This window comes from Panthera tigris, chromosome A2, assembly GCF_018350195.1.
Source record: "Panthera tigris isolate Pti1 chromosome A2, P.tigris_Pti1_mat1.1, whole genome shotgun sequence".
In the NCBI taxonomy this organism is placed as follows: Eukaryota; Metazoa; Chordata; class Mammalia; order Carnivora; family Felidae; genus Panthera; species Panthera tigris.
In genome coordinates, this window is record NC_056661.1 from 17233045 (window position 1) to 17253962 (window position 20918).

General features: G+C 55.1%; 2 protein-coding genes across 9 annotated transcripts in view; one reads left to right on the plus strand and one right to left on the minus strand.

The window, feature by feature from the left end:
• The window catches only part of DHX30 (DExH-box helicase 30), a 30247-nt gene extending 28075 nt beyond the window's left edge, over window positions 1–2172 (plus strand). For all 8 annotated transcript variants that reach the window (XM_042978818.1, XM_042978820.1, XM_042978822.1 and 5 more), the window contains 8 exons: window positions 79–285; window positions 378–459; window positions 536–729; window positions 860–1019; window positions 1149–1306; window positions 1414–1517; window positions 1598–1737; window positions 1846–2172. In XM_042978818.1, coding sequence (XP_042834752.1) covers window positions 79–285; window positions 378–459; window positions 536–729; window positions 860–1019; window positions 1149–1306; window positions 1414–1517; window positions 1598–1737; window positions 1846–2099 — 1299 coding nt within the window. In that variant the 3' untranslated portion in view covers window positions 2100–2172. The remainder of the gene's footprint in view (window positions 1–78; window positions 286–377; window positions 460–535; window positions 730–859; window positions 1020–1148; window positions 1307–1413; window positions 1518–1597; window positions 1738–1845) is intronic.
• A 538-nt stretch (window positions 2173–2710) lies between these two features.
• The window catches only part of MAP4 (microtubule associated protein 4), a 193728-nt gene continuing 175520 nt past the window's right edge, over window positions 2711–20918 (minus strand). Inside the window, 9 exon segments of the mRNA XM_042978817.1 lie at window positions 2711–5049; window positions 5176–5365; window positions 7264–7376; window positions 8974–9055; window positions 14938–15030; window positions 16967–17080; window positions 18352–18644; window positions 18761–18820; window positions 19375–19558. Of these exon segments, the coding sequence (XP_042834751.1) occupies window positions 5042–5049; window positions 5176–5365; window positions 7264–7376; window positions 8974–9055; window positions 14938–15030; window positions 16967–17080; window positions 18352–18644; window positions 18761–18820; window positions 19375–19558 (1137 nt within the window). The 3' untranslated portion in view covers window positions 2711–5041.

Sequence of the window (20918 nt, forward strand, 5' to 3'; positions counted from 1 at the left end):
GGTGAAGGCCAGACGTGGGGGAGCATTGAGGAAGGCGCATTGGCATCTGTGTCGCCGCTCACCCACCCCCTCCCCCAGGTGTCCTGCCTGGAGACTGTGTGGGTGTCACGAGCCAATGTGATCCAGCGCCGGGGCCGGGCAGGCCGCTGCCAGTCAGGCTTTGCCTACCACTTATTCCCACGGAGCCGGCTGGAGAAAATGGTCCCTTTCCAAGTGCCGGAGATTCTGCGCACGCCCCTTGAGAACCTGGTGCTACAAGCCAAAATCCACATGCCCGAGAAGACGGTGCGCCGGAGGCGGGTTGGGCATGGGCTGGACGTGGTCAGGCGTGGGCGGGACTCGGGCTCATGGCAGGCTCCGGCCGGTTCTTGCTGCAGGCAGTGGAGTTCCTTTCCAAGGCTGTGGACAGTCCGAACATTAAGGCAGTGGACGAGGCCGTGATCTTGCTCCAGGAGATCGGTGAGTGTGGCGGGACCAGCCCGGCGGGGGTCACGGCATGGCTCTCACGGGCGATCCTGATGCCGAACTGTTGCAGGAGTGCTGGACCAGCGGGAGTACCTGACCACCCTGGGGCAGCGCCTGGCCCATATCTCCACCGACCCTCGGCTGGCCAAGGCCATAGTGCTGGCTGCCATATTCCGCTGCCTGCACCCGCTGCTGGTGGTCGTTTCCTGCCTCACCCGGGACCCCTTCAGCAGTAGCCTGCAGAACCGGGCGGAGGTGGACAAGGTCAGACCCAGCCCCGTCCCGTCCCGTGGCCCTCTGCTGCTCCTCTCGGCCCACCCCCACCTTCTGTCCCGAGGCGGCCACCGCCAGCCCTCCCCCTGTGACCCCGGCGCGCCCTCCCACTGCCTCCCAGGTGAAGGCGCTGTTGAGCCATGACAGTGGCAGCGACCACTTGGCCTTCGTGCGGGCCGTGGCCGGCTGGGAGGAGGTGCTGCGCTGGCAGGACCGCAGCTCCCGGGAGAACTACCTGGAGGAGAACCTGCTGTACGCACCCAGCCTGCGCTTCATCCACGGTCAGTGGGCTTCACCCCGTCTCCAGCCCCTCCCGGCCCACACCCCCCTGGCTGAGGCACCACGGAGCGTGTCGTCCCCCAGCCTCGTGGCTTCGGGGGCCGCAGGCTCACCCGCCCCCAACTCCCCAGGACTCATCAAGCAGTTCTCAGAGAACATTTATGAGGCTTTCCTGGTGGGAAAGCCCTCGGACTGCACCCTGGCTTCTGCCCAGTGCAACGAGTACAGTGAGGAGGAGGAGCTGGTGAAGGGCGTACTGATGGCCGGCCTCTACCCCAACCTCATCCAGGTGCTGCCTCGGGGCGGGCCCGGGGGGCCTCGGCCTCCGCGGATTCATCCGCGGCTGAGCAAGCGGCTTCTTGCTCAGCCCGTCTGTCTTTTCTTTCATCCTTGCAGGTGAGGCAGGGCAAGGTGACCCGGCAGGGCAAGTTCAAGCCCAACAGCGTCACATACAGGACCAAATCAGGCAACATCTTGCTGCATAAGTCGACCATCAACAGGTGGGAGGCAGGCAGGGCAGGGGAGGAGCAGTGGGCGTGCTCCCTAGGAGGGCAGCCTCACCCAGCCCTGTGTTCCTCAGGGAGGCCACGCGGCTCCGGAGCCGATGGCTGACGTACTTCATGGCCGTCAAGTCCAATGGCAGCGTCTTCGTCCGGGACTCCTCCCAGGTGCACCCGCTGGCTGTGCTGCTGCTGACAGACGGGGACGTCCACATACGTGGTGGGTGCCGGCACACCCCCACCCCCACCCCCGTTGCGGCTCGGGCCGGTCTGTATCCACCGGGGCCTGGCCTCACCCTAGCCCTCTGCCGCCTCCTCCCTCCCCCAGATGATGGGCGCCGGGCCACCATCTCCCTGAGTGACAGTGACCTGCTGAGGCTGGAGGGGGATTCCCGCACCGTGCGGCTGCTGAGGGAGCTGCGCCGGGCCCTGGGCCGCATGGTGGAGCGGAGCCTGCGCAGTGAGCTGGCCGCACTCCCGCCCGGCGTGCAGCAGGAGCACGGGCAGCTGCTCGCCCTGCTGGCGGAGCTGTTGCGTGGGCCCTGTGGCAGCTTTGACGTGCGCAAGACAGCCGATGACTGAGCCCCGTGTCTGCTGGGGCTGTGTACAGAGTGCAAATGTTTATTTAAAATAAAGTTCTATTTATCCCTTGTGAGCATTGCTCTCCGCTGGGGGCTCCTCTCTCAGGGCCCCAGCATCCCCCGCTTCCCAAACTCCCGCTTATTGCGAGGCTGAGGTCATGGGAGGGAGGGGCTTAGCTGGTGTGGGACCTGCGTCCCAGGGGCCTGCCTGGTCCTACAGCTGCTTCCGCGCCCACGTGGCAGGCAGCCTGTTTGCACCATCCCTGCCTTTGCGGGTTGGGACAGCAGGTGTTGAGCATGCACTCACTCACGTCTCCCTCTCCGGGCCAGCGGTACGTGCACAGCGCGTGTCCTCGTGGAATCTGGCTGCCACCTCCCAGCCCCAAGCAGAATTGGGAGAGAAGTTCCTCAGGCAGCTAAGGGCACCTGAACCTTAACCCTCGGGTTGTGTGGCAGCCCTGCCACAAGCTGGGACTTCCCCTTGGTTGCATCCACAAATTCACAGATGAGAGGCTACGGTCGTCAAGACTGCACAGTGCACACATCAGTCTCCCGATACGAGGCGACGGGCTAGCGGAGACCAACGAGGACACACAGAAGATACAGGGCCTGTGTGGTGGGACATCACGAGCTTTATTTACTCTTGAAATCGGTACAACGGAATCACAGATTGACACAGGCAATAGCTGAGCCATAAGCAAACCGGAAGTACAGAAATGTCACACCCCCAAACGGCTGCAGGTAGTAACAGCTCACAGGGGCCTCTGGTCCCCAGCTGTCAGGGCAGCCTTCTCAGCTTCTCTGGCTTGGGGGACACTTCAAGGGAGCTGGGACAAGACCACCCCTCAGAAGAACGACCACTCCAGCCCACCTAGAGAGCTCTCTACTAGGGTCACCTCTCCTACCCCTACCTGTGGACCCAGAGCCAGTTGTCAACCTCAGCATCCGTGTGGGCCTGGAACTAACACAAAGAGGGCACAGGTACCTTCGGGCCCTGCACTGTCTACTGCTTCATTCTGCCACTTCCTCCTGCTGACAAAACACGGGTGCCCCAATGTCCTTGGCACAAAGCATTCTTCAGTCTTTGGCTCGGGGAACACTTTCTCCACAGGCCCCCCCCCACAGTATGTGCTTGGGGAGCTGGGGATGTGGCGTCAAACCTCCCCAAGGAAAATGCTACCTCAGAAGTGGGAGAACCTGCTGGCCCAGATGCCCTCCCTCTACACGGAGATCAAATCTGAACCTAAGTCAAGAGCCCCTACCTTCTCAGCTCCAAGGGTCACCGGGAGCAGCGGCGGGGAAGACGAGGGGCTGAGTCTGTGGCCACCTCCTCGGGGCAAGTCTGCACTGCAGAAAATGCTCTTCCGGAGGAGAAGCCCTGGGAGACTCCCCGGCCATTTCACTACAAACTGTTACATTTTAATCCTTTATTAGAAACCATGCAAACTTTAATACAAAAAAAAAAAAAAAAAATACAAGTGCAATAAGAATCTTCCGTGTCAATACAATTCCCGGGATTTCTCATCATTGCAGCCATCCCAAGACCGGCCCTGGCTGGGACACCCCTCCACAGGCTGGCCTTGCCTCTCCCCACTCTCCAGTCAGGCTGTAAGGGAAGGGAGGTGGCCTGTCTCATGCTTTTATTTTTAAATTTCCATACCTGATTCCTCATCATCCACATGAGTTCTGGACATCTGGGGCACCCCAGTCACTGAGGGCTCTAGTGTCCTAGGCCTGCAAGCCTGGAGAATTTTGACCTCCACAGCCCTTCCCTCTTTCTCCGGCCTCGAGCTTATATCTCCCACTAGATCCCAGGGAATGAGACAGAGATACCAAAACCAGCCTCTTGGTTAGAAAAGAAAAGCAGCATACACACAAAATACCAGAACAACCAGTCCACGCTCTGACCAGCCCCTAGTGTGCCCTATGCTCACCAGGCCACAGCCCCTGCATCTCACCCACCCTGCCCACACACTCTGGGGCCCCAAGCTGCCCAGGCCAAGGCAGCCCCCGATGCCTGACCTCCCGGCTGGAGGCTTAAGGATGTCCCCTCCCCATTTCCTTTAACACCTACTGAGAACTTTCATTTAGACATGGCTTCAACCTGCAAAACTCCTCTACCAGTTTTTAGGTTATTAAAAAAAAAAAAAAAAAAAAAGGATAAAACAAGAGAAAGGGAAGTGTGGCAGCAGCTAGGCAGGTACAGGAAGCAGCGGGGACAGGCAGAACCAACCCCTAACTAACTTGGGGCAGGGCAGCAAGAGGCACCTGGCCCCACCTGCGTGGTGGGCACCACTGTGGGGTCAAGGAGAGAGGCAGTGGCTTAGTGGGCTCCAGGGGATGTAGGCAGCACCCTGCCACCACGTGGCCATCCACTTCCACTCTTCCCTCCAGGTGGACCCGGCGAGGAGGGCGGGTATGTCAGTTTCTCTTGGGTTTGGTCCGAAAAACCCAAAGACGAGGTTGGAATCTGGATCCCTCCCTCCTAGATCCCACAAGATCCCAAGTTGGCCTCCCCACCCCATTCACCTTCCAACCTCGTCTACGGAGCAGTGAGCAATGATGGGACAGGAAGGAAGCAAGGAGCTGGGCCCAGGGCAGGGACTGGAGGAGGTCTGGGGGCGGGCTTACTGCCATGGGCAAGCAAGGCAGGGGGATGGGGCGGGGACCCAGAGGACTGCCCAGCACCCAAGCCGTGTGGGGTCTATAGAGCAGCCCGGGTGAGGGAGCCAAGGGCCCGGGTGCCTGAGCTGGGGCCGCCAGGGAAGTGGGGGGGGCGGGAGACAATGTCAGCCCCATGGTCGGTGCGGGCCCTGGCGTTTGCCCGGAACGTCAGCCTGTAGGTCTCAATCTGCAGTGACACGGGAGGAGGGAAGGGAGGGGGGAACAAGGGACACAAGAGGAGGAACACAGGGGACGGAAGACGAGACCAGAATGTCATCATTAGATGCCTGGAAAATAAAAGGTTGCTTGGTTAAAATTTAGTCCATACTCTAGTCAAAAAAAAAAAAGGAGTTTCAATTTGCAAACAGTGGCAGGGCCCCCGGCTGGCCCTCAGGCCAAGCCCAGCCACTTACTTGTCTCCTGGATCTGGCTGTCCAAGGTCTGGGCCTCCCTTTGGTCACCACCCCCTGCCAGGGTGGGGTGGCCACTGAGGCCACTGGCTGAAGTGGGGGCGCCAGCTTCGGGCGCTGCCTCAGGGCTGGCCAGCTCCTCCCCAGCGGGGGGGCCCGGACACGGAGGGGCCTCGCTGCCACCGCCCTCAGTCTACAATGAAACAGTGGGGGAGACAGTGTAGGGTCAGTCGGGGAGGAGGTGGGATGGGTGATGGTGGGTTTTACACACAGCCCCTCCCTGCCCCCTGCCCACCCCCCACCCCTCCCCGGCCACTGGATTTAGGCACAGTCATCTGGAGACTTTAGACCACGTACTCCCCACCCCTACCCTGCCTGTGAGAGGACCCCTGGCTTGGGCGGCCAGTGTAGGGCAAGAACACAGCCTCGGGCCCAGCGTGCAGCCTGGCTAGTGACACACCCTGGGGGGCTCCTCTGTGGAGTGCACGGTTTCATGCGGTCTTTCTGAAGGGAGAGGTGCGGGCTTCTCAGCAAGGCCGACACCAAACAGCCGTGACATCTGATCACTGGCAAAAACCCTGGGAACGATCTCTAGACAGCGGGTCTGGAATCGGTCGGGAAGCAGGGGTGCTGCAGGCCAGTTAAGGAGCTCTGGGAGCTGGGAGTCAGTTCCCAAGGGGTGCAGCTCACCACCTCGGACCGGACCGATGAGTCCCAGACCACACCCACCAGAGAGCGGGTGCTAAAGGGGCTCTCTTGGGAACTCATGAGCCCTGCCTGCTCATCTACCCCTCCCCAGACACCGAGACCTCTTCTGTGCGGGGCACCCTTCTGGAGCCTGGGGACACAGAGGAGGGAGGAAGGGGTCCAGGGAGGGGGGACCAGGGAGACTTCGGGGCCTGCAGCGCTTTGCGGGAGGAGGATGGGGTGGACAGAAGAGGGGAGGCCAGTGGGAGGCCACCCGTGCCCCAGAACACCCAAAAGGTGGCAATGGAAGACTCTACAGTGGTTTCTAATCAGAACAGTGAAGGAGACGGGCCTCTGTATCAGAAAGACAATTCCAGAAATAATTAAGGGAGATGATGTGAATAAAAAAAAGAACATAAGACGTGGGGTCAGAAAGGTGCAGGTGTAAACCCTGGTCTACATGTACTTGCCATGTGGCTTTGGACTAGCGACTACATCCGAGTTAGGGCCCCCGGAGGACAGACTGGGGAGTGGCTCCTCAAAGGTATGGAGGCGTGAACTGGGAGCCTGTGACAGAGCCAGGACCCCACACATTCACAGAAGCCAGTCAGGCCTTGAACCGGAGCACCGAGGGAAGGAGGGAAGAGGGGACAGAGGCTGGGCTAGGCATCAGATGCAGAAGCGAAGGCCCCAGCCGCTGCTCTTGTGTCCCTCTCCCTGGCTCACCTTCCCCTGAGCAGCTGCAGCTGTGGTCATGCACAGAAGCCTGCAAGGTGCCGCCCTCTGTGTCCCCCCCAACCGCCCAACACAGAACGAAGGACAGACAACATCTTGGCACACAAAGGTCTCACAGTGCCGTGGAAGGAGGGGGGGAGGGAAGGAGACAGGGTGGGAAGGGAGGAGAGGCCCAGCCAGTCCAGAGGATGGGAAGTCCTGCCCACCTGAGCCCTGGCCATGGCAGTCCCTCTAGAGGCAGGTGTCACCAGGAGTTGCAAATGTGGCATCCTGCTCCCAGCAGGCCCAGAATGGAGCCCGGCATGGAGCCTGGACCCCCTCATGAGGTAGCTGGGGAGAACCGTGCTTTGTGGGAGTCTGTGCCCCAGCCCATAGTCCCCTTGGAAATGGCTGAGATGGGCTCAAAAAGTAAGGAGGGCCATGGCTGTTAGGAGAGGTTCTGTCTCCAGCTGGACAGATGAGAGGCAGCTGGGTTGCGGCCTCTTTACCTCTCCTGCCTCACTCAGGACTGATGAAGGACACTGGGAAAACACAATGGTGTGGGTGACACAAGACTTCTGAAGATACTGAGGGGCGGTGACAGGCGCCCAGTACCTGGGACCCAGACTCCGGCTGCATAACCCCTCCCACCCGGCCCAAGCCATGTCCCCCTGGTGACCCACTCACTACCTTCACGGCACCTCCTGCAGGCAGGTGGCCCACATTATCGAGGGATCCCACCTTCGCCTGGGCCTTCTCCTTGAAGTTCAACTTTTGACTTTCAATCTTGACATCTCCTCCACCTGGTACCAAAATACAACCGGTCACATAGGCAAAGCCAGGCAGTGGGACCAGGAATCCTAGCTGGGCCGAGGACTGGCTATGTGCCCAATACAGAAATGGGGAACGTGGCTCTGAGCACAGAGGAGGAGGAAAGGACAGTGGACATGTTTGTCAAACAGGGCTAGTCTTCTCAAAGTTGGGCTGACAGTCTGCATCCGGCCAGCGGCAACACCTCCACAGAGAAGAAAGGCACCCTCAGCACCACCGCAGGCCTGCAGCACAGCCTCCAGCCAAGCCTCTAAAGGCGCCGAGATGGTGTCTGCTTCGGGTTCTCTAGCCAACGTCACGACCCCCTGACTGGGTGGGGCAGGGCGCCCCGCTTCCGTGCAGTGCAGGAACGCCCTGTCCGGCAGGGTCAGGACCCTTGTTTTACAGCCGCCAGAGCGGATGCTGGACAAGAGGAGTGACTTGCCCAAAGTCACCGCCAGGCTGGCGATGGCCAGAGGTAGGGTGGCGGCGGGGTCTGTCTGTGCTGCTGCATGAGCCACACTGTAGTGAAAAGAAGGCAAATGGAAAGAGGCTTCTCTGTCGTGGAGGAAAAGGAGGAGAGGTGGGAGTAGTCCCGGCACCGAGCTGAGAAAGGACAGGCACAGACTGGACCAGCCCCAGGGCCCAGCGCGCTCGGGCGGCCAGTGCACAAGGGCGAGGTTCAGGGCTCACAGCCACAGTGTGGCCACAGGGTGTGGGGCTGCCCTGCTCTCCCAGGCCCACCCCTCTGGAGGCCCGTCTCCTCAGCCCGCGTCACAAACCAGAGCACCCGGCTTTGTGCCAAGTTGGCCGCCTGTCCTACTCCTGCCCACCCCTCCCCACCGCCGAAACACCCAGCCTCGGGTCAGTCAGCGGCACCGGGGAAGGTGGCATCGCGCAAGAGTGGATTTTCCAGATAAAAGGGGGGAGATGAGGTGAGTGAAGGGCCAAACTGTTCTGACCCTTTTAAACAGAACACATTCTGCCGAGAGTTCCTTGCCTTCACCTTAAGTGGCCCCTGGCGCCTGACCTCCAAGGAGCCAGATCTGCCAGCCACGTGCCTGCCGCTGCAGGGGAAGTGCCCTAGCCCTGGTCTACTGTCACCCAGAACCAGGACACACGGCTGGAGGGGAGGACAGTGGAGGCGGGAGCACGCCGCCAGGAGGAAGTCACACCGCCCCAGCAGCAAGACCCTCACCCGCGGCCTGGGCAGCGCTACCCAACGACTCTGTCCTGCGGGAGCTCACAGCTGGGGCGTCACTGCCTGGGAATATCTGCCGCCAGCAGTCGAACGGCGCCCCCGACACTGGCTCCCGGCGCGCTAACAGGGGTGCGGTGATGCCCGTGTGGACAGCGGCCTTTACCACCCCCTCCTCCTCGGATGCGCCTAAGAGGTTAGCGCCTGGGGCGCCCCTCCCGACAGGCTCCGAACTGCACTGAACTGTCCCCTCCGCCGGCTGGGGAGGGGGTGTGGGGGTGGGGGTGGCGGCCCGGCCTCCAGGAATCTTTATGGAATGACAAAAGCACAGCGGGGAGACCCAGCCCAGGTGAGGCCCAGGCACCCTGGGGGAAGCAGGGGACTGCACTCACCAGGTTTGTGCTTGATGTTAGCCTTGGACCCACACTTGGAGGAGACCTTAGAGATGTCCACCTTCTTATTCTGAATCTGAACCTGAGAAATAAACCACAAAATATTATTGCCTCAGAGAGAGGATATATTTCAGGGCCAAACCTGTGTTCCCTTGACAATCTCCACGTTCAAGTTTCTTCTCTCCCTGTGTAAGGCCCTACCTCAGTCTGCTCAAGGTCAGGCTCACCTCCCCAAGTGCTTAAAAGAACGCTTCATCCATCCTGCCGCCCCTGCAGCTTCTGAACTCACCTCCTGCCAGACTGAACCAAGGTTCCCACACGCTCCACAATGTTCCCACCCTGTCCGGGCACCTGCCAGGCAGCTCTTCTCCAGTTGTTCTGGACCCCCATCTCCTGAAATGTCCTCTTCTTCCACCTGAAATCTCACCCATCAACTCCTGGCCCAGAGATAACCTGGAATGATGTTTTGGTGTTTTCCTCTTAGTTCGTTTCAGTGCATTTTCCCCTCATGGCTGACAGCACAGATTTCTACGTATGTGTCTATGATTTTGTATTCCTGTTTAATTCATGTTATAAGCATTTTCCCCATAAAAGCTGGGAAATGTTAAGAAGGGGCCACATAATAATCCATTCTGTAAGATCTTATATAAACCTAACCTACGCCAGATAGGGAACATTTAAGGTTTTTTTGTTTTTGTTTTTGTTTTTTTTTTCTAATTTTTCACCATTAAAACTCTGGCAGCAATAAATATCTTTGTGAACAGAAGTCATGGCAATTCTGATGACCTCTCAAGCAAAATGCCCAGAACTTCAGTTACCCGGTCAAAGGTTGGGACTGTTTTAAGGTTCCTGAAGCATGAGGCCGGGTTTCCAGGAATGTGACAACGGACCCCCACCAGAGAGCTTACGTGGTTTGTCTCCATATCCTCCCAGCCCTGGCTATTCCCATTAAAAACAACAACAACGCTCTTCCCGTGAGTGGCTGAAGGTGATTTCTGAAAACAGTTCGCTATTTACTTGACCCAGAAAACCCTACAAAATCACACAAGAGGTTCAACTCTTCGTGTTCAATTTAAGAACACATGTGAAACACTGCCCAGGCCATCAAGAATGCATGTATCTGAAATGCCACAAAGTAACTGAATGATGTCACTTTGCAGAAGCAACGTGTGCCATTCTGTTGCTACAATGGTGGAGACAGTGGTGTGCCCAGGCCTAACAGCAGGGCTGGACACAGCGTCAGTGGCCCAAAGAGAGTGTGTAATTTTACTGCACACACTTAAAAATGCAGAGAGTACTGCTGAACTTAGGGGTTTAGATGTAGATCCTCTGGTCACTGCACATCCAGGTGGACAAAGCCCCCAAGATGTGGCGTAGGACTTACAGGGCTCGTGGTCAGATTGCCACAGTGAGAGACGATCCTTACTGGAAAAGAGCAGATTATTCCCAAACCAGAAGAGGAAGTTGCACAGAAAAAAAAAAAAAGATACCTCAGAAGAGACCGAAGGAACAAAAACTTACGGCCCGGGAGTAAATTCTGCATAAAATAAATGCAAATAAAAGTGAAAACAAGAAACCCCGCCGCCAACAAAATTCTGCTGATTTACACGTGAAAGAGGCCCAGTCTTGGCTGCTCTGCTCATTATTAAGGATACTAAGCATTTGCACGATGGGCCCAGCGCGGTAGCCTGGAGCTCCACATCTGCCGCGACTGTGCACGACTACAGGCTCCACGAGGCCTTTCACAGATTTGCCATCCTGTCCACATTTGGTGAGCAATCAAGAGGAGGAATGGCCTTTTATACAAATGAATCCCGTTGGGGTTGGAGACTTGTCTGGGTGTCCTCTACACTTGCCCCTACTTTTGAGGTGGCCAACGGACTTTCATCTAGGTCTGCCCCGCAGGAGCCCTGGAAAAACATCTTGCTGCCACGACTGATGGCATGTGTTTAAATTAGGAAAGGACGTCATCTATAGAGGGGCACTGGGTTCTGGGATGAAAACACCACAGTTCCCGTGAGTGGCCCAGCCGCTCCTTGGTTCTGTGGAAGAGCCTGGCTTTCCGCCACAATCAAGTCCTTCATGCGGTGGCCCACGGGGCCCTGCCGGCAGGTGTCATGCCCTTCTGGTGGGGTTTCATCACAGTGCCGTTCAATGGCTACCTTCTAGGACCCCATCTTCCTTTCTCCAGTGTCAGGAAATACGGTTTCCACCCTATTGCAAGAGGATACATGTGATGTCTACTGCATCGTTCTACGTCCACTCGCAGCCCAAGGCCTGGCACAGAGTAACTTCCCATAATCATCAGCTTGCCTGAGCCATCCTCACTGTGTCCAGAACTCTGCTCATACTATTCCCTAGCCAAGCAAGCCCACTGCATTCTCCTCCCCATCCTTCAAAGCCCTTCAAAGGTCACCTTCTTCAAAGGCTCTGGCTTCACTCTACCTCTTCTTCACTCCACCCTTCGGAGGGACATCAGATTCAGCAGGACACTGACTGCTTCCACGTTCAGTAATCATTTACAAAGTACAATTATCATCTCAACACAACAGCCTCCACTTTGCCTCACATTTCCAACAAGGCCACAATTCTCCCAACAGGGAAACAGGGAAGTACTTTTCCCAAGCAAACATCTGCCAGCTACTGAGACCAAGACAACACGTGTCCTGCAGCAATGGTGGCAGGTTCATCTTGTGCCACCCTTGAGACACCTGGGAGGGGTTCCAGGGGTCACCCTCCAAGGCCTGGGGCCTGCACATTTCCTGAGACTGTTCTGCGACCGAAGCCACTGCTTCTCTACCTCCTGCCTGGTTCTCAGGTAAAGAATAGTTGATCAGGGGAAATTCTGCTTTGCGGACGTATCCCAGCCAATAAACGAAGAAGGAATGGGAGAACTCGAGCCTCACCATAGTATACCCCTACTCAACGCGTGGGTCTAGGTACTGGCCATCAGAGAGTGGGGGCGGGTGGGGGACCAGACAGTGAAACACAATATGCCTCCTGACAGAAACACCACCACTACCTATAAAAGTCTCGCAAAGAGCTGGGGGAGAAAAAAAAAATCAAACCTGAATCAATTTAAAGATATGGAGGGACAAAGGAGTATATTAAATCAAAACACGGGGATATGATCAGCAGAAGCCAGATTCTAGGACAAACCACTTAGTTTACTCATTTATAAAATGCTGCTACAAACAAAAACTGAAGGGTGCCTGTAGAGTAAAAGAAACCTAAGGTTATAAGAAACAAGAGACGCATCAACCAACCACAATTTATGGTCCCTACTTGTATCCTGAGTGTCAGTAGGGGTTTTACACACGTACATTAAAGAGTTATCTTAAAGTTATGAATGGAATATTTACAGATGAATGATGTATCTAGGACTGGCTTCAAAATAATCAGGGTGGGAACACACAGAAGATAAGATTGGCTACAAGGAGGGGCGCCTGGCTGGCTCAGTCAGTGGAGCCTGTGACTCTTGATCTCAGGGTTGTGAGTTGAGTGTAGAAATCACTCAGAATAAATAAATAAAATTAAAAACAAACAAATGATCGGCCACAAGGATAATAAATGAAGCTGGGTACATTGTAGGATTCTTTTCTACTTTTGCATGTATTTGAAAAATGCCTATGATTAAACGTTTTAAAAAGCTGAACTGTGTCCCCCTCACTTAACCCACCACCTCTGAGATGTCACTCTGCCTCCTTGGGCTGGTATGTAGAGAATCCATAGTAACTGCCAAACAATCCTCCCCTCCTTCCCTCCCCTGGCCACTCGCCTCCACTCAAAGCTTTAGGGAGCCACGTGCTGCTTCTCTGGCCTATGACGTGTTTCTCAAAGGTCCTCTCCCCGGCAAAGCCCGGCAGCTAGCAGAAGCCATGCCTGTCTCCGTGGTCCTCTTCCCACACACCAACCCCGGCAAGCACGGTACCTCAACCTCGCTGCAGCCGTTTCCGCAATCTGCCCCACTGGCCTGTGAGGACCCGCGGGCTGCTGTGGACAGCAGTACGGGCTGTTGAGATGGCAGTGCCCCCAGGCCTCAGAACCCATGACGCGCACATATCCCCCCTCACGGGGGTGGAATGGAAGAAAAACGGTCACAAAATTTTAAACTGGGGGGAAATCTGCTACGTGCCCTGCCCTGATGTCCTCCTGGCTCTCAAAAAAGGGGACATTTGTATGTACACGGGGGCGCCGCGCAGCACTAACTGGGACCCAGCTCCAGCCTCTCATCTGGGTGCTAACTTCAGAATTTCTATACAGGAGGGGATGGGGTCTGCGGGTGACGTGTGACACTGTTCTACCTGTGCCAGCGGGCCCACTCTTTCTCAGCTGCGTGTCTATCTGTGGTGGCTTTATGGAGGGGCTGAGGGAAGCAAGTATGGCCCCTCAGTCAAGGCCGTCTACCTTCATCTCCCCACCTGGAAACACTGCTCACAGGCAGGTTTCCGAATGAGAGGCTGCTTAAGGAAGCCTCCTACAATACAATGCTTAAAAAAAAATCTTGGAAGTCACATGTAGGCAATGTGCCAAGACCACAGTAAGTGATAGATAAATGACGTCTATTTTGGGGCGCCCAGGGGCTCAGTCTGTTAGGCGTCCAACTCTTGGTTTGGGCTCAGGTCGAGATCTCATGGTTCGGGAGATCGAGCCCTGAGTTGGGCTCGGTGCAGACAGTGCGAAGCCTGCTTGGGATTCTCTTTCTCCCTCTCTTTCTGCCCCTCCCCCACTTGTGCATGTGTGCTCTCTCCCGCATTCTCTCAAAACAAACTTTGAAAAAAAAAATACATGTCTATTTTCCTACCTTGTACATATAACTGCACACTATACACAAATGTATTTCTGTGTCACACACACAATGACCAGTTCCCTCATAATCTCTGCTCACCTCCTGTTCTCACCTAGGTCAAAAGCCTGAAAGGAAAAGCTGAGGCTGGTGCCTACCTGGGGCCCTCCTAAGCTGGATCTTTATCACCTTAACTAGATACTGTCTTTAAACACTTCACCCACTTCAGCTCATCGCACACCAGGCTGGCTAACGTCTGGCCAGCTACCAGGCCGGCTGAGTACGCCCCACCTCCACGTCAAGAGTGCGCTTTCTACCCACATTAGAAGAGCCACTGGTGGGAAGTGACTGGGAAGGAGGTGCAAGAAGGGGCCTTGTGTGGGGCAAGACAGGGCTGCCCTGAGGCTGATTCCTCACAATACGACCACCGGGCTGGGGAGTGTTTGTAAGCCACAGGCAGGATGGCATGGCCACTGAGGGGACAGGAGGGACAAAGGCCGAAAATGAAAAGGGTGAGCAGAGCAGAACTCAGTCCAGTCCAAGACAGTAAGGAGAAGGAACTGAACGAAGCCTAGAGAGACAGAGCAGGATGAGCTCCCTGACTGTGGGGTGGGGAGAGAAGCAGGGGAGAAGCCACGAAGGCAGAGGCTGCATGTGGCCTCTCCATAACACACCTCTGGTGCACGCTGGGGTCCCGCCTGCCTGAGCACTGTCACGAGGACACGTGGAAGGTGAACAGGGTGTTCTCTAACGTTAGACCAGGGCCTGTTAGCTGGAGTCACTATGCCCCCAACACACAGCGTAGGGCTGGCACAGAAGGGCAGCGTGATAAAAGGTGGTCTGGACGGAAGGAGGAAGGGGACAAAAAGAAAAGGAGGGGCTGAGGGAGTAAGAAGAAGAAGGACTCAGAACAGGGGAAAGTGGGTGAAAGAGAGCAGAAGGGAAAGAGAAGATGAGAAAAGATGCCAAATGGGCATCACCAGGGTGTTGGTCAGGGGTTCCCCAGAAACAGCTGGTCCTAACACACAGGAGCACTGAGCCTCCTCTCACTTTGCTGGCCTGTGTCTGGAAGAAAGCCCCGAGCCAGGCTGCTGTGGTCCTGGGAGCGCAAGCGGCCCTCTCCCCGGTGCCCCACGGGGCTACGGCTCAGACACCAGCTGTCCAGAGCTCATACTTACATTACCACCTCCAGGGACATGCTTAATATTGTCCTTGGAACCACACTTGGACTGAATATGGCTGTAGCTCACTTTTTTGGAGACTATCTGGACCTGGAGTGTTAGAGAACAGAAAAAAACAACACAAAGGGAGAGGGCTGGTTAGAACCGACACAGGGCAGGCAGTGAGTCCACACGTGATCACAATGACTGACACAGGGTGCCGTTACAATTCCGCCCCCGCCTGCAGGAGAGCAGCTGTGGAAAAGCACAGGGGAAGGAATCTGAAGTGGCAGGACAGGGAGCGAAGACATGAATGAACAACACGAGCACAGAAGCACATGTCGCAAAAGGGCTCCTTGGGGCTGGGCCGTGGTGCACAAGGCCCAGCCAGCTGCAGGCCCCGGATGCGCACTCAGGCATGGCCCCGCTCCTGCCTGCTCTCCCTGAGAGCTGAGACACAGTGTCCTGGGACTGCTTTCTGCAAGGATCCTGCTTATCCGGACTGGTCTTCGCTGAAGCTCGGCACTTCCCTTAAATCTGAGGCTGGGAACTGCAGCAAACAGACCCACTCGGGGAGGCAACGGCTGCTCAGAGAAGTGCTGGGCAGCTGGCTCACAGGGCACAGATCTGATGCTACAGGAAGGAAGGGACAGCATAGCTCAGTTATAAATGCAGATGGGCCAGAGGCCGCTGGAGCCACCATGCAGAATCCGGACACCAGGGGGAGCGCGGGCCACAGCCTCAGCAGCTCCACACTCCACAAGTAGCAGCCCCTGCGTCTGGGGGCTCGAGAAAGCACAGGACCAGAGTGAGATTCTGGTCTAGACTTTTTTTTCAACTCAACAGTAAAACACCTCTTCCATCCTCCAGATGCCCAGTCCTGTGCCCTGTGAGTTACATGCGCAGAGAGAACCAGCTCCAAGCAAGGCTGCAATGATGCACAGGCACACTGTCGTGTTTATGAATGGCTCTCCCTGGAATGCGGCCACACAAAGGCCCAGGCTCTAAGGGCTGGAACAAAGAATTCTTTCTGAGCCTTCCCAAGGAGAAACAGTTGCCAGCTTCTCCTTCCTTCCTTTGCTTCAGAGCCCTTCACAAATGAAGCAGGCCCCAAGCTGAAGAGTTTTCCACTGAACAGAGAAATCCACCCCAAGAGATTCCAGCCCAAATACCTCACTGATTCGTGCCTTCTTGGTAATGTCAGTGATGAATAACTGGTCAGCAAACCACTACCCAGTGAAACCCTGCTCTGAACCAGAGACCTCCAGGGCCTCTAGGAGTTACCCAGAAGCCTCACCGAGGGTACAAATTCCTTGCACTGAGACTGTCCATCCTGGTCCCTAAGGGCTGGAGGTTAAGGCTTCTCTGGCAGTCCCTGGATGGACAGATGACCTACCTGCCACAGCTAAAAGAAGGTTCTCACAGCAAGCAGGAGGGGCCTGCTTCCAGGGTGTGGAGGTAAGAGGAAAGAACCTAGAGTTTCTGTTTACCTGTGCCCTGCCGGTGGTATGCAATCCCTAGGCTGAGCGGGCTTCCAGTGGGAACGAGCACCTAAACTTTCAGTGAGGAGGTGACATGGGGAACCAGGGCAAATAAAGCTATCTCCATGCCCAGCAGGTTATGAAAGGGGCCTTCTAGTTCAATTACAAGCACCAGGGCTCCAGGGTTCCAGGCGCAGCAGAGTAACCAATCCCATGTTTTACTGAGGAAGAACATGGGTGCTGTGTGTGTGTTTGCACACAAAATGGGTGGGTTTCACATCAAGGTCAGTGTGAAGGAAGTGGCTGAAAATTTTTGGATCCATTTTGTCCAGCTGAATAAATATTCCCCAAAGGATAATGGGCTCCCAAATCTGTTAACTGTCAGGGTTAATACAAAACTTTTTTCTGATGGCTGAGTCATCAAACAGAGAGGAGGGAATGCGGGGGCGAAGTAGAAACTGGTTAAGGATAGGAAAAAAGTGCGATAGAAGGGAAAGTGACTCAGGCTGGAAGAAACAGTTTATCATCTTTCACCTTCAAGAGGTAAAAGTCTAAATAAAACTCACTTTCCCAGCAGGTGGTTTCTGCGCACTCGCAATTGGACCGGCTGTTTTAGTGACTGCATTAGGTTCAGGCTTTCGAGCTGTAGCAGCTGCCTCTGTTTTTTTCTCTATTTTGGCCTGGATGGAGATAAAGGGAGGGCAAATTTCAAACCAAGAGGGTAAGAGCCCAAATGCCAAGAAGGGAAGAAAGCTGTAGGGGACTCGAATCCAGGCCAGGCCACCATGCAGAAGCAGGTCACCCTTGCTCCTAGGAACAAACCGTTTCCCGGGACAAACCAGCCAGAAGGAGGAGCTGCAGACTATAGTCTGGAGACACGAGGACAAGATCGAGACACCATTCGCGGAGAGAAGGAGGGAAGGAGGGCTAAGTTAGGGATTCTCTTCCGAGAGTGTGTTTTCCAGTCACAATGCTCCCCCACTCAAATGTCCTCGCCCCAAGCAAGCTGCTGTAGTCACAGGAGCCACTATTGATGACGGGAAGTGTCACACCACTCACCAGGCCAAGTCACTCAACTCCTCACCAAGACCTCCTGCAATTTTTGCCCAACGAAAGCGTAAGAAGAGCACAGGAAGGGGGGGGGATGGTCACACCATCTGGGTACACCAGAGCCACAGCCTCTTAGCAAAAGCAACTCTTAGGCCCTTATTCCAGACTAATCCCAGTTTGCCATCAGTGTCTTCCAACAGTACCAGGATTCTGGGCCCTGTTCAATGTTTTAAAGGCTCTGGGGTTGAAGCAATTTAAGGATCCTACCCTGAATGGGAGGTGTGGTGTCTTAAGTGCTAGAGAATCACATAGGAAATGAGGTTACTGCTCCATGGACCCAAACTGGGACTTTTGCCACCACCGTTTGCTACACCAGGTCCCATCCCTGCTAACAGCTGACAATTCTGTGGTGGATGTAAACAGAAAATCCTTAAGAGTGAAGCACCTGGCCCTCAACAGCACTCCCCACCACAGCCCTTCTGACAGCCCTTCTTCCCTGCAGCGGGCAGTCACCCCGGCCACAAGGGGGCACCTTATCTTCTTTCAGGCAGACATGCCTCTCCCAAGCCCAGGTTCCCCCTCCTGCGGGTCAGGTCCTGATGCTCACAGCACAGGGGTGGGGAGCACAGCCAGCAGGTCTCACAGGCCAGGGCTTCCCTGTTTGTTTTGTTAAGTACAAGAACCCTTTTGCCTCCAAACCAAAATGTACGCCTAAAGCCCAAAATACACACCAGAAGCACACACAGTCTGCTGCCGGATGGACGTGGAGCCCAGGCTGCAAGTCTGTGACATTGAATCCGACGTCATGACAACCCTTCTGCTTCGGTGGGCCCAGGGGTGTGGCGTGTTAGGGAGGGAAGCAAGGGCTAGCATGCCAAGGACCACGAGCTCCTGGACTCACCCGGCCTCCTCCAGGCTGATGCTTGATGTTTTCCGTGGAGCCAACCTTGGAGCGGACGTTCTTCAGATCAGGGGTGGAAGCGTTGGTAGACAAGCGGCTCGGCTTCGGTGCAGAGGAGCCGGGCTTGGCTGACGTGGGCTTCTTGTCCGAGGAAGGAGTCCCAGAGGGCCGAGGAGGGGTGGGTGTGGGCTTGGCTCGGCCGGGGGCCACCCCTGCTGCGGGGGCTGCCCCGGGGACAGTGGTGTTCTTCTTCACTGAAGTGGTGGAGGTGCTCTTGGGGCGACTCAGGTCAGCTGCAAAGAAGTAAGAGATGACAGGGGATCAGCGGGAGAGAGCAGAAGGGAGCCTGGAAGCTGCAAAGAGGTAGGGGTTTAGATTAGGGTCCCAGGAGGTGGGGGATGGGTGTCACCTGGTGCAGACTTCGTGGCTGTCTTCTTCATGTCTGCAGGCTTTCCCTCAGTCTTGATGGCTGCACAAACATACACTTTTTACTATTTAATGTTTAACAAAGTGACCTAGTGAATGGCTCATCCAATACTGAGATTCATTCATTCATTCATTCATTCATTCAACAATTACCAAATGTCCCCTTTGGGCCATGGGCTGTGCTCATCTCTGGAATAGATTAAGAGTAAATTAGACAGCCAGGTAAAGACTGGGCCCTTATGGAGCACAAAAGGCCACGCACTGTATCCTTACTCTTTTCTACAATCTTAACAGTGCCTTCCACATGGCCTTGGAAGTGGGTTACCAGTACAGGCCTGCGGAACCGAACAACTGACTTCCTATCATGTAAGCCCATGACCACAGTGTGCTGAGTAATGTGAAGTTACTAAGAAGGGAATAGTAATCCTACCTGGGAATTCATGAGAATCCCTTTCACTCAAGAGTTTTCTGAACAGACATACTTGCTAACTGCACGTGAAGATCAGTGTTCCCTGTTAAGGTCTGGTGCACAGAGACACACAGATCTCTCCTGTCTCCCCGCTGGTTCCCATGGGAAGGAAGGGTGACAGTACTCACTGGTGGGCCTCTTGGGCACAGGTGTGGGGGGGCTCCTGCTGCTTGGCCCAGCTGAGGCAGGAGTGGCAGCTGCTGTGGCTTTTGGAACAGTCTGGGTGCTCTTGGCGCCAGGCCTGAGTGCTGGGGCAGAGGCCGGCTTGGATGGGGAGGCCCGCTTCTCAGGAATCTTCGCCTCTGCAACAGGCTGGTAACAGGGAAGTGGGAATAAGAGCAGCAGGTCAGCAAGAGCCCCAGGAAGTCATGTTAAAGGACAGCAGAAAACAGGGGTACTATGGATTTGGTACTTCTTGGTAGGAAAATTTATACTGCTGACATCTAAGTCCTTCAGACAAAGTGAGAAGCTGGCCACGTAGGGTGCTGGGCCAGCTGGAGTCAGGAGATGGGGGAGTCTAACTATCTCAATCCAACCTGAACCGGTGAGAATGAACAAACCAGTCAAGTATACCACATCACAAACGAAGTTTGCCGCAGGATCGAATGTATTTAATACATTAAATACATCAGTATTTAACGACCTGATGAAAGACAAATATACATAAACACCACAAAAAAATTAAAAATTATGTTTAAGCAAATTCAGTCATTCTTTTGGCTAAGATACACCCAGTGAGTGCTGAGCAGAATAGGGCTGCAGATGGAAAGAACACTGGCCTAACCAGTTAGATCCGAAGCCTGAACTCCAGCCCCAGTCAGGCCCCCAACTCACAGTGTGTTTCTCGGAAAATCACAGAACCTCTATGGGCTTTATTTCCTCATCTGGATAAAGGAGGTCAGGACCAGAGGATCTGTGGGGCCCAGAGCACAGAGACGACGAGAAGGGGGCAGGTGGAGGGTGCAGGCCTGACGACCAGAGAGAATGAGAAGCACCGATGTCAGCTGTGACATCAAAAGGGAAAATCTGACAGCAAAAGGGAAAATTCTCTCAAGTGTAGGTGCTTGGCATCTGGGCCCCGGTCGTTCCTCTTCCGTGAAGGCGGGGTATGGCCTTACTAGTAAGGAAGGGAAGGGATCAATTTAGCCTGGTTTCTACAGGAATAGGAGAAGGACACACTCTTTTGATAAGCCTTCCTCAAGAGAGGAAGCCAAAACACAGACACAGTGGATCCAGCTCTTTTGCTCCAAGAGAAATGGCCACACAGGGCAGTGTGTTGGCAGAGACCAGCAGGACACTGCTTAAATGGAAAATCAGCTTAGGAGGAGCTCAGAAATTAAGGGCTGGCATCCAGTTAAAGTCTAACTGAAAATGCAGGGTAATGGACACTTCTACAAATGAAGTCCCTGAAGTATGGTACGAAGAACCCTCAGACTGGAATAAGAGGAACTGTTCAGCGACCAGCTCTGTTCGGAATACATCGTAGGATTTTGTGCAGAGGGGCTCCCTCCTGTCTGCTCAAAAGTCTGAGTACTAAACCAGATACTCTGAGGTCTCCTTCAAATTCTCAGTATTCTGACTGTGATTCAGAATAATCTAGTAGGGTCTTCTTTTGCTAGTGGAAGTAATGGTGATAAAATAAGTTGGAAAAAAAAGTTATTAAGGATAGAAG